General features: G+C 37.3%; 1 protein-coding gene across 1 annotated transcript in view; it reads right to left on the bottom strand.

Annotated features, from left to right (window-relative positions):
• Window positions 1-12,702, bottom strand: part of C9 (complement C9) — a 67,576-nt gene that overhangs the window by 13,757 nt on the left and 41,117 nt on the right. Inside the window, exon 9 of the mRNA XM_074208021.1 lies at window positions 5,951-6,129. Within this exon, the coding sequence (XP_074064122.1) occupies window positions 5,951-6,129 (179 nt within the window). The remainder of the gene's footprint in view (window positions 1-5,950; window positions 6,130-12,702) is intronic.

Raw genomic sequence — 12,702 nt, 5'->3', positions numbered from 1 at the left:
TTTAGATGTCTATACCCTATTGAGTGTGTATGCTGTTTTTTCTCTGAGCCATTTCTGATGAGAGTAAAGGTTCCTTCGTTACCCCTTGTCTTCCCCTCTTCCATATCATTGCAAAAGCTCATTGTAAAAAGAAATATTTTATGCAACACATCTTAACCTATTCCATCTCTTCTTTCTCTTATTCCCAGTGCATTTCCCTTTTAGCCATTGACTCCATTTTTACAATATGTTATATCTTCAAATTCAGCTCTCTCTCTGTACTTCATCTACAAAAGCTCCTTCTACCTGCTCTATAAAATGAGAAGTTTCTTATGAGTATTGTCAGTATTATTTCTCTATGAAGGAATACATGCAGTTCATCATAATCACTAATTCGCTCATATTTTGCCCTTCTCCTCTGCTCTCTATGCTTCACCTGAATCCTGTATTTGAAGGTCAAACTTTCTGTTCAGTTCTGGTCATTTCAACAGGAACATTTAAAATACCGCTGGTTCATTGAAAGTCCATCCTTTCCCCTGGAAGAGTTTTACTTTTGCTGGGTAGTTGATTCTTGGTTGCATTCCAAGCCCTTTTGCCTTTCAGAATATTATATTCCAAGCCCTACAAACCCTTAATGTAGTTGCTGCTAAGTCCTGTGTGATCCTGACTGCAGCTCCATGATTTGATTTAGGTCCTTCTGGCCGCTTGTAACATTTTTCTCTTTTTCTTTGGGAGTTCTGTAACTTGGCTGTAATATTCCTGGGGTTTGTTTTTTTGAATCTCTTTCTGGGGGAGATTGGTAGATTCTCTCAATTTCTATTTTGCCCTCTGCTTCTAGGATATCAGGGCAATTTTCTTGTAGGATTTCTTTAAAAATGAGTTCAAGGCTCTTTTCCTGATCATGACTTTCAGATATTCCAATAATTTTTTAATTATCTTTCCTGAATCTGTTTTCCAGATCAGTTGTTTTTTCAATGAGATGTTTCACATTTTCTTCTAATTTTTCATTCTTTTGGTATTGAAGTATTGTGTTTTGACTTCTCATAAAGTCACAAGCTTCCTTTAGCTCCATTCTACAGCTGAAGGATTTGTTTTCCTCAGAGAGCTTTCTTATCTCCTTTTCCATCTGGTCAATTCTGCTTTTTAAAGCATTCTTCTCCTCAATAACTTTTTGAACTGTTTTTATACATTTGACCTATGCTGGTTTTTAATATGTTATTTTCTTCAGTATTGTTTTGGATCTCCTTGACTAAGCTGTTGACTTCTTTTTCATGTTTTTCATTTCTTTTCCCAATTTTTCTTCTATCTCTCTTACTCTGTCATAGCCTGAGCCCAACTTCTGTTTTGCTTGGAGTCTTTAAATACAGGAGCTTGTACTTCCTCATCTTCAGATTGAGTATTTTGATCCTTCTTGGTATCATAGACAAAGAATTTCTCAATGGTGTTCCTCTTTTTTTTCCTCTGTTTACTCATTTCTCTAGCCTGTGCCTGATTTGGGGGTGCTTCCTGAGCTTTTGAGTATTATTGGGACACCAGCTTTGGGTTTTTTTTGGGGGGACACCCTACTGGGATCTTTATTCCTCCAAGGCCTTATATTCTCTTGTTTGTGCTTTGATATGTAGATGACCACAGGCACTCTCCTCTGCCCTAGAGCTGTGAGGAGGGTCCCTGCTATCTTAGTATGGAAGGCCAAACTGCAACCTGGATCTGAGTGTGGGAAAACAGCCAAGTCCTGCTCTAGGGAGAGCAGAGAGATTTCTGCAGTCTCCCCCAACCCCCTTACCATCTGAGGGCTGTGCTCTGGAGGTGCAGGCTGGCTTCCCCAGATTCCTGCTGCAGGTTCTCGACTCAGGGCTGCTCTGAGGCCAGTGCTCCTCACTCCACACTCATTCTGGTGCAGCAGAGTTCTCTCACCTCCCCTTCAAGCTGTTCCCAGTGATCCCTGGGCTGATCAGGGCTGGTCTGGGCTGTGCTGGGCTGCGCTACAGCTGGGGCTTTTTTTCCAACCCCCAGTCCTGGTGAAGCACACCTTTCTTGTGGAACTTCTAAGTTATCTTGGACTGGGAAAATGTATCACTTAGTCTTTCTGTGGGTTCTGCCCTTTTAAATTTTGGCTAGAGTCATAATTTGTTGGCTTTTGGAGTTTTGGGGGGAAGGAGTTCCTGGGAAATGCTGCCTTCACACTGCCATCTTGGCTCCATCCAAAAGAGGGTGATTTTAATAGGAATGATGAAGAACATATTGAATCTGAGGTTCCAAAATGACACTGAGGTGGAGATGTCTAGCAGTCACATAAAAATGCAGGACAGACATTGAAGAAAGATGGCTCTATTGCAGATTTGGAAGTTAACTGCAAGAAATAATTAAACTCTTGGAAAATGATAATAGGATACCTGGGTGACACAGGGGATGAAGTGCTGGATCTGGATTAAGGAAGACTCCTCTTGGTGAATTCAAATCTCAGACATTTACTAGTTGTGTGATACTAGGTAAATCACTTAACTTTGTCTTCCTCAGTTTTGTTATCTATAAATTGAGGTGGAGAAGGAAATGGCAAACCATCCCATATCTTTGCCAAGAAAACCCCAAATAGGACCACAAAGAGTCAGCACAACTGAAAATGACTGAACAACAACAACACCCCATGGGAATTAATGAAATCACTACTGAGAAGCTTATTACAGGATCACAGATTTGGAAGGGATAGGGATGTCAGAGGGCTAAATGTTCATTTTACAGATGAGGAAATTGAGTCCTAGAGAGGATAAATAATAGGCACCAAATCACACAAAATCATAATTCCAATATCTCCTTTTTAAGGTGGTTCATTAGTTCTTTCTGTCTACTTATGCACTGTTCAGAAACTTTTATCTTTTAGAGCATTGAAATGATATCTTAGCAGCTAAAATAAATTGATAAACGTCATGTTCATCAGTAATTAGTACATACTTTTCTCACTAATGGGATTAATTGTTACCTCTTCCAAATCTCATAAAATAGATGGGAATAGGAGGCAGCTAGGTGGTGCAGGGAACAGAGCACCAGCCCTGGAGTCAGGAGATCCTGAGTTCAAATCCAAACTCAGACATTTAATAATTGCCTAGCTGTGTTTGGGCAAGTCACTTAACCCCACTGCCTTACAAAAAAAAAGCCCTAAAAAAATTAGGGAACCAAAGTCTACTCATGGAAAGAATGAACAATCACATGGCTAGCCAGGAGAGAAACTCTGCTATGTCACATTGCCAAGACTGTGTAAGATGACTAATATAATTACCTTATTCAAAATTCACTTAGCTTTAGATTTAGATAGCTTTTAGATTAAGGAGGAAGATGATTCCATTCAGTTCAAGTATACCTATAAAACACTTAAATATTTATTACACTGGACTAGGTAATAGTGGATACAAAACCAAAATTAAAATGGTCCCTGCCCTTAAATAACTTATAGTCTTCAAGTCTTCAATTCAATTCTATCAGAGAAATAACTTTGAATGACTCTGTGCTTTGTTTTCTGAATATAAAAATTGATATGTGGGAAATATTTGCAAACTACTGTACTTTTTTATTTCCTGGAGTTTATCAGATGCAGAAAAGCTATTTCTATTGAAGAAATTAGTCACCTCCAGTCTAAAAAACCATATCTAAAATAGTGCTGCCTGAAAAGATTTTATTTTTTATTAACAGGTAATTGACCAGAAGTAGAGATGTGTTGTAGTAGAGCAAAATCTTGTTGGACTATGAGATTTCTGTGGTCCTTTTTGACCCTGGGATTGTAGGGAAGGCCCTTTGGGGACTGAGCTCCATAAAACAGAGGAACAAAGAATTATAAATGTCTTTCTGGATTCTAGCCATTTAAGAGGGGAAAAAAATACAGCCTCCTATCCTTAAATTCCTACAAAACATAATTATTGTGTTGTTGAAACTGTAACCTCAGAGATGATGCAGGGCTCCACCAAATTAAGTCTTCTATGAATTAAACCATGGAATGGAGACTGTCAACTCTCATATTTATTTGGCAGAAATCTTTCCTAAGTTGCCACATTGCCGGAAAGAGTGTAAATTAAAGACTGGAGTTGCATTTATTTTCTCAGAAAAGAAGTTCATTCTACTTTACTCTTCAGAGGAAAATGAAACCATGATACAAGAATACAAGGGCCATGGAGAAAATACAATTGAGTTAAATGCATTTTTGAAGAGATAAAAATGAAGGGTATGCAATGAAGGACAGATTCTGAGGAACTGAAACCCCATAAAGTACAAGGGTCCAACAAAGTCACTGACAATTTTCATAGCTCTGCAGTTATAGGAAGACTAGAGGAACAGTGCATTCTCCTGACTAGTTTGGTCCTTCTCTTAAACAAGAAAACCTCATTAGTTAACTTACAGTTTTCAAGCTGAAATTGGTTGGAGATTATATTATCCAATTTGCCAAGACATAGCAGAAGCTTATTTATCAATCACTCAATAAGTACCTATTATCTGCCAGCTGTATAAGGTATAGGGAGTTAAAAAGATGAAAATGAAGTACACTTACCTTCAATGAGCTTATATTCCATAAGAGAAGGCAACTTTTATACTTTCAGGTATATAAAATATAAAATAAACAAAAGATAATGGTGGGGGAAGTACTAGCATCTTGGCAGATCAATTAAAATCTTGTGTTGGCTGTCACAATTGAGCTAAGCTTTGAATGAAACTAGATATACTAAGAAATGGCAGTGATGAGAAGAATGTGTCCCAGACATAGCAAAGGCAGATGGAGACAGGAGATGATCTGTTGTGCCAGAGGAATAATAAAATGACCAATCTGACTACATCATAGAGTGCTTGAAGAGGAGTAATGTATTATAGTATTATATGTATATGTGGGGAAGTCAAGGTAAGAAATAAGAGGCTCTAGCTCTGTTAACTTTATCGGGTGAGAACTCTTTAAATTCCAAGAATCATTCATCAGAATACAGAATAGATGTGAAGAATTCTATTTCTACTAAAAAAAATAAGTCCATGGCATAAACTATATATTAAGGGAAAGGTATCATTATTCTCCCTCTATTTTAAAAGACCTTGAGATTTTCAGGTTAGAAGACTGGACTTCTCCTCAATGGTGGATGGTAAGAATATCCCATGAAGAGTAATGGTTCAAAGCAACATACACACCAGGAGCCAAGGTCAGATGACTCACTGAAGAAATACAGCTTCAGGACTTTATGAGAACCTAGGATCTCAGAGTTCAACAATGAGCTTGACATTGAAGAATCTATGAGGACTCCAGGAAGTAAGAAAAGAACTTTTATTGAGCCAGAAAGTATGAGTTCTTCCTTTGCCACATGTGGTCTCTAAATTTGAGTCAACTTTTCCCCTTGTCTCTCTAGTACTTGTGTCAGAGATTGGGACAAAATTGTATACCAATTTCTCTTTCTATGTTACCTTAGTAGAAACTACAAGAAAGGTAATTAACTTTGTTGGCTGATTGATATTAATTTCTTGGTCAATGATCAAGTCTTATGAATGATAGAATTAGAAATTGACCCCAACAACTCAGGGTCAACTCTAGAACCATGAGGGGAAGAAGTAGTAATAGTCAATAAAACTAATAGAGATTCATCATGGCATAGAGAAAAAGAACACAAGATTTGAAGTCATAGCACTAACTCTAAAACTATGGAAAAATCATTTAATTTCTCTGAGACAGAATTTCATATTTTATAAAGCAGGCATAGTTATATTTACACTTGCTTCCTCACAGGATTGAGAAGATAGTACTTTGTAATAGTTTGAGGGTTAGATAAGTATTATCACAAATTGTCTGGAAAGGTATTGCTATCCTCTGTAAAAGGAGAATGAAATGTGACCTCTCAAAGTCTATTCCAGTCTAAATTCTGTTATTCTGTGATGAGCACCTGGAAACACTCCATTATACTTTATGAAAATATGCATAGGACTACTTTATTAGAAATAATGGATTCCTTACCCTTTGGTTGATGAGTATAGGTGCTTTCTCTAAGGAAGCACTCCAGTTGAGAAAATTGGCTACATTTAATTCATTCGCTCCCCGAAGAAGTTTTTCTTTGAGCTGACTGGCATATTCTAAAGTTCCTCCTTCAATGAGTGAAATAACATTTTCTATAAGGTGTTTGTGGCTGCTATCATCTGCAGAGAGGGAGGACAAGAGTGGTATATTCATAATTTCTTCAAAAATTCAATCATTAAAGAGGGGTTTATGGAATGCCTGTTGGGATTTTGGTCTATGTTACATACCAGGACTAGAAGGTCTTTTTTTTAAAAACTTCTTTTTACTGCCCTAATTCTTGACAATTTGATTGAGATGGTCTTTGAAGATTTGAAATGTGTCAACTCTATGGTAAGTGGTAAACATGATAATAATACAATCTACATATTATTCACAAACACAACTTCTACTAAAAAAAAATCAATGTAAATAAGAAATTAAGACTATACGTAAGTAGATGTGTATCCAGGAACTAGATGGCACGTTGAATAATAGCACACTGGGCTTAGAATTAGGACCACTCATTGTCACGAGTTCAAATACCTTTGATGGCTAAATGAGAAGTGTGTTGTCAATGCGGAAAACTTGAGAAGGAAGTAAGTGTTCCTCTTGACCTGGTAAATGTTTCTGGTCTTCTAATAATGGTGGAGTGGGTAGGGAAGTGGGCAATCACTCACTGTGATATGACTTCCATCTTATTTGGATCTATATATACATCTTATCAACATATAAGTCTTTGTAAGTCACCTTCTAACATGGAAAATAGTGGGCATAGGTACTCGAGGTGTTGTGGAAAGACACAATATTATAGTATAATAAATAAGCCAAAAATTCAACTGGTGGGTTCAAATCCAGTCCCTGGCAAAGGAGGCAGGAGTCAGGGTGAAAGGGTCATAGTACTTCCTTCTAGGTATTTTCCTTGGAAGTTCTTCCTGGAATTCCCACTCTAGTAAATTTAGAAAGTCAGTGCTTGGTGGGTCTGAGGCTAGGCTTCAATGAATACCCTGGGATATGGCAGCTTTAGGCATTTTCAGTCACTACTTTCATTTTTTTTGGGGGGGGTTGGCTTTTATGTTTGTGTAGATAACCTTGTTTTCTTCTCTATAACCTTGATGATTTACATATTCACCATCTACTTTATCTAATGCATCAGAGATCTAGGGGCAGGCATTCAGAGATATTTTCCCTACTATGGGCTTGCGTGGTGCCATCTGCATGATGACTGTATTTCCTACTTGAGGATTTTGGTGTTATCTCCTAGGTGGTTTTTTTTTTTAACTGAAGAGAAGGTGGTCCCACTTGACTCAGCAAGGCTAAAGAAGATGTGAACTCTGTAGTAACCCAGGATGGGTAATAACTGATAGCAATAAGGTATATAGCTGGTTCATTATGACAATATGGAAAATTAAAATATTTACATCTAAGAGCAAGTTAGTCTAATTTATACTCAGGTATGTTGTTCTCTAGTTAGCTTTCACAGTATATATATATATATATGTATATATATATATATACATATATGTATATGTATATATATATATATACATATATATATATATATATATATATATATATATATATATATATACACTCTTTATATGCCCACATTAGACAGGATCATGGGAATAGATGGGGCGGGGGGGAGGGAATTCATTGATACAAACTAGAAATTCCTTATAGAGACCAACAAAGGAAGAAGCCATATAGTGCTGTTCTTTTCTAAACTCCTCTAACAAAGATTTAAGAACATCCCTATTCAGTAGAGTTTGGACAGTCTAAGGGAAGCCACATAATTTTTCTAGACCAAGATCAGGAATTCATCTTGTAAACAAACAATGAAGAGAGAAACTGTGAAACGGGAATGAGCCAGAAGTTTTGTTGTTCTGAAATAGTGAATTTTTGGACTCAGATCAAGGATAAGTCTACAATTCTGCCCAAAGGAGGATTTTGAATTCAACCTGTAGTCAGATACAGACCAGAACTGGTCACCAATGAGTTGTTTTAATCCCAGAATATTTATCAAAGACTCAGCCCAGGGATAAGTGACTAAATCAGGGGTTTTAATACCAGGGGTTGACCTATAGCTCAGTATCCCTGAACTTATAGCTAACTTACAATTAGCTAACAAAGTATGCAGAGATTGTTTCTTATTCAAAGTTCCTATATAAGAAGTAAGATTGGAAGAATAAGTAAACAGACAAACAAAAGACTCCCATGATAAAGGACTATTATGGTATCAGGAAAGTCCAAGACACAAATTTAGAAAAACAGAGAAGTTCAAACTATTCTCAAGACAAGTTTCAAAAACACTGTCTGGTTGCAAGCTCAACTAGAATTAATATAAAAAATAAAATGATATTTTTTCAAAAGATTTTAAAAATAGCTTTGCAAAAGAAATGAGAGGATTACAGAAAGAGTTGAAAAAAAGAGAGATGGTGGAATTACCTGGGAGAAGTATTAGAAGCTTAATATAATAGACACAAAATTCTATTGAAATAACAGATGCTGAAAATTAGAAATCAAGCACAAGTTAAAGATAGCAAGAGATAACAAGAGATAGAAAACAAAGACAATGAGCTGAAAAAAGAAAAGAAAATATGAAGTAGCTCATAAAAAACTTACATGGAATAGATTTCAAAGAGAGATCATTTAATAATCTTTCAACTTCCTGAAAACCATAACCAAAACATGGCACTGAATGTCATTCAGCATTTCAAGAAGTCATGGAAAAAAAAACCCAAATCTATTAGAATAAGAGTGAAGTGAAAAGTTGAAAGAATCTACTGGTCACCTCCTGAAAGAAAATCCAAAATGAAAACTCCCAGAAATAGCATTGTTGGAATAAAAAATATTAGAAGCAGTCATAAAGAAAGAATTCATATTCAGAAGTAGCATAATCAGAATTAATCAAGATTTAATAGCTACATCTATGAAGGAGTAGAGTTCTTGGAATACAGATTACAAAAGACAAAATGATATGGGTTTACAACCAAGAATAAGCTTAAGGAAAAATAAGTAAATCTACAGCAAAAAAGAAAAGGATCTTTAATGAAATAGACTTTTCTTTATTTTTGATCAAAAGATCAGTAGAAACTTTAAAATATAAAAAAGAAAAATCACGAAGAACTCCTAAAAAGTAAATAAGATTGAACATTCAGAATGGACTAGGCCAGGATGAAGAATGTTTACATTCTAATGGTTGGGAGAGATGATATAAGTATTCCCTTAAAAACTAATGTTATCAGAGATCATAGGAGCAGTTAAATAAGGTAGAGAACCTATGAATAGTATTTTTTTTCATAATTTTCAAAGAAGAAAGACAAAGTGAGGGAAGGAATCAAAAGACTGATAGAGAACTTAAGTCATATAATCAGGATAAACATAGGAAACTATGAATAAAAAAGAAGAAAACAAGTTTCACTTGAATTTCCCTTTCATCTGAACTGGTTGAAATAGAGTAGGCATGTGCATGAATGAGCACAAACATAATTTGCTGTAGAAATGCATTCAACTTCAATAATAGAGAGTGAAGAGGAAGAATAAAAGGAAGGATGGACTTAGATTAGTAATAAACAAAATAAACTAAGCTAAGAGGATAAATTGGGAAGAGGGGTTTAAAAGGAAAAAAGAAAAGAGCTTGGAATCAGCAAAGGGAAAGGAAAAATTAAGGGGACAAGAAGGGGAAGGGGCAAGGGGACAGAAGCTGATTGCATCAAGTAATGGACTATTGGTACTGAGCAAATAAAAGAAAAAGGTATAAGAGAATGGGTTTGGAGGGAAATACACAGTGACTGTGAATGAGGTGAGCATACATAAAGTTGAAGAGGGTAATGGTTTGGATTAGATAGGATTCAATAATATATTGTTTACATGAAGCATACTTGAATAAAACACAGAATTAAATAAAGAGTTGGAGTAAAATCTACTATGTTTCAGTTGAACTTAAACCTACATGTCTTGAAATATAGAGTCTTCAAATCTCAGAAAAACTGCAGGGATGCTACAGAAATCTTTTTAGGCTACATTAGGATTTATCAGTAGAAACTAAGAGCTCTGGAAAGAGAATGGGATTGAAATGGAGTAGTGATTGGCAGAGGACCAAAGAGAGTTTTCTCAGTAGTATTAATAACAAATATTTCTCTAGCTTTTTCTTTTTCACTGGGATTCATTTTTCAAAATATTTTTTATTTTCACTTTTTTGGGGGGGGCATAAGACAATGGGGTTAAGTGACTTATCCAAGGTCTTACACAACTAGTAATATCAAGTGTCTGAGGCTGGATTTACATTCAGGTCCTCCTGACTTCAGGGCAGGTGCTCTATCCACTGTGCCACTCAATTGCTCATTTTTTTTAATTTTCAAAAGAAGTAAAGGAACAAATAGGATAGGATCTTAAAGTGGATGTTCAAGAAGATTCAAAAAAACATCACTAGGAAGTGGACTGTCACCTAAGAAACCACAGAAATGCCATCTCAGAAGAGAGCAAGCCAAAGGTCCTATCCTAATTGTTCCTGTACTTCTTTGTGGCAGTTCTTGTTCACGTTCTTCCATAAAGTTTCCATAAAGTACTCAACAGACTAGTAAATCTTTTTCTTTTGCGCATTTCATTGGTCCATTGTAGCATTTGGGCTGTCTATCAATTATCTCTCATCCTCCCTACACAGCCTATCTATCTTTTTCTTTCTTCTAGTTTTATAATTGATTTGTTCTGTTTACAACTGAACAACAACAGCAACAAAAAACTTAAGCAAAACCAATCAACTGATTAAATACATTTGACAGTATGTACTATGTTATATATCCATGGTCCTCTTCTCTCTACTAAAATTAAAAAAGGTATATTTCCTTATTGCTTTACAAATATCTCATTTTATCCTCATAACAACTTTGGGATATAGGAGCTATTATTACTACCATTTTATAACTGAGGAAAAAGGCAGATAAAAGTTAAATGACTCCTTGGGGGCCAAGATGGCAGAGAGAAGACAGGCACAGTTCTAAAGTCTCCTGATCTCTTCCCCATCTATCACATGAAACAAACCTCTTAAAAGAAATCCGAACCAGGAAACCCAGAAAGAAAAGCCAGGAGAGGAAAATCTACCTCAGGATTTGTCTCCCGCAGCAGCCTTGGCTGAGTACCGGCAGGTGAGTCTGAGCTCCCAGGGAAGATCAGCCAGACCAATAGCTGAATCGGAACCGGGAGTCTGAGGGCCCGAGAGCCGGACCTGCTGGATCAGCGGTGGGGCTGGACGAAGGGGGCTTGGGTCTGCAGGGAAGCAGAGGCGCTGGTGTTGGGGCTGTCCCCCTGGAGCTTGGGGAAGGGGCTGCGGGGAGAGGTCTGGTGCAGGACAGCTGCGGACACCATCCCTGGGCTCCTCAGGTCTGAGAAACTCTGTGTCCACGCCTCCATTGCACTGAGACTCCTCCCAAGCAAATGCAAATTACTTCTGCCTCAGGCCCAGGTGTGTGAGCAAAAGAACCAGCCCAGCTGAGGAATCACCTCAGGCCAGGGTAAAGCCCACCATTGATTGAAGGCAAAAGAATTCAATAGCTCCAATTCCCTCCCTCAAGCAAAGGGAGAAGGCCTCGCAACCAAGGTCACAGACACCCCAGAGAGGGCAACCAGCACCTCCTACTGGCCAGCCAGAGAAACTGCACTCAGTAAAGCCTTTAGAGATCCCAAGCCCAGGTGAACCAGCCCCACCCAACTCAAGGTCTCAGCATAATGAAGAAGGGTCAGCGGAAAGGTGGATCCATAGAAAAATTCCTGGAAGGGAAAGACCCCAACCCAGAGAGACCTGGAACCTCTGAGGAGAATACAATCTGGTCTCCAGCACAGAAAGACTTCCTTGAAGAAATAATGAAGGAGTTTAAAAATCAACTGGAAAATTTGGGGGAGACAATAACTTGCAAAATGAGAATAATTCTCTCAGATCCTCAAATGAGCAAATGCAAAAAGAAATTAATTCTCTCAAAACCTCAATTGGTCAAATGGAAAGCTCTTTCAAAAATAGAATCGACCAACTGGAAAAGGTTAATGAAGAAAACTCCTCCCCCCCAAAAAATGGAGTCTACAGAAACTAATGACTCCACGAGACAGCAGGAGTCAGTTAAACAAAATCAAAAAATAGAAAAAATAGAAGCAAATGTGAAATACCTCATTAACAAAACCACTGACCTCGAGAATAGATCGAGGAGGGGAAACCTGAAAATTATAGGACTTCCTGAAAACATTGAAGAGAAAAAAAGCCTGGACTTAATATTACAGGATTTAGTGATGGAAAACTGCCCTGACATCATGGAATCGGAGGGCAAAGTAGTTATTGAAAGAGTACATCGATCCCCACCAGAAAAAGATCCTAAAAGGAAAACACCAAGGAATGTTGTGGCCAAACTCCAGAACTATCAGATAAAAGAAAATCCTGCAAGCAGCCAGAAAGAAACAATTTAAATATCAAGGAGCCACAGTAAGGATCACGCAGGACCTGGCTGCATCAATTTTAAGGGATCGAAGGGCCTGGAATGAGATATTTCGAAGAGCAAGGGAGCTTGGAATGCAGCCAAGAATCTACTTTCCTGCAAAGCTGAGCCTTCTCTTCCAGGGAAAAAAGATGGACATTTAACAAAATGGAAGAATTCCAAAAATTTCTGATGAAAAGACCAGAGCTAAACAGAAAATTTGGATATCAAACAGGAGGCTCAAGAGACACATGA

Source organism: Macrotis lagotis, chromosome X, assembly GCF_037893015.1.
Source record: "Macrotis lagotis isolate mMagLag1 chromosome X, bilby.v1.9.chrom.fasta, whole genome shotgun sequence".
NCBI lineage: Eukaryota > Metazoa > Chordata > Mammalia > Peramelemorphia > Peramelidae > Macrotis > Macrotis lagotis.
Note: the sequence above shows the minus strand (reverse complement) of the source record. Positions and strands in the feature narration are given on the sequence as shown.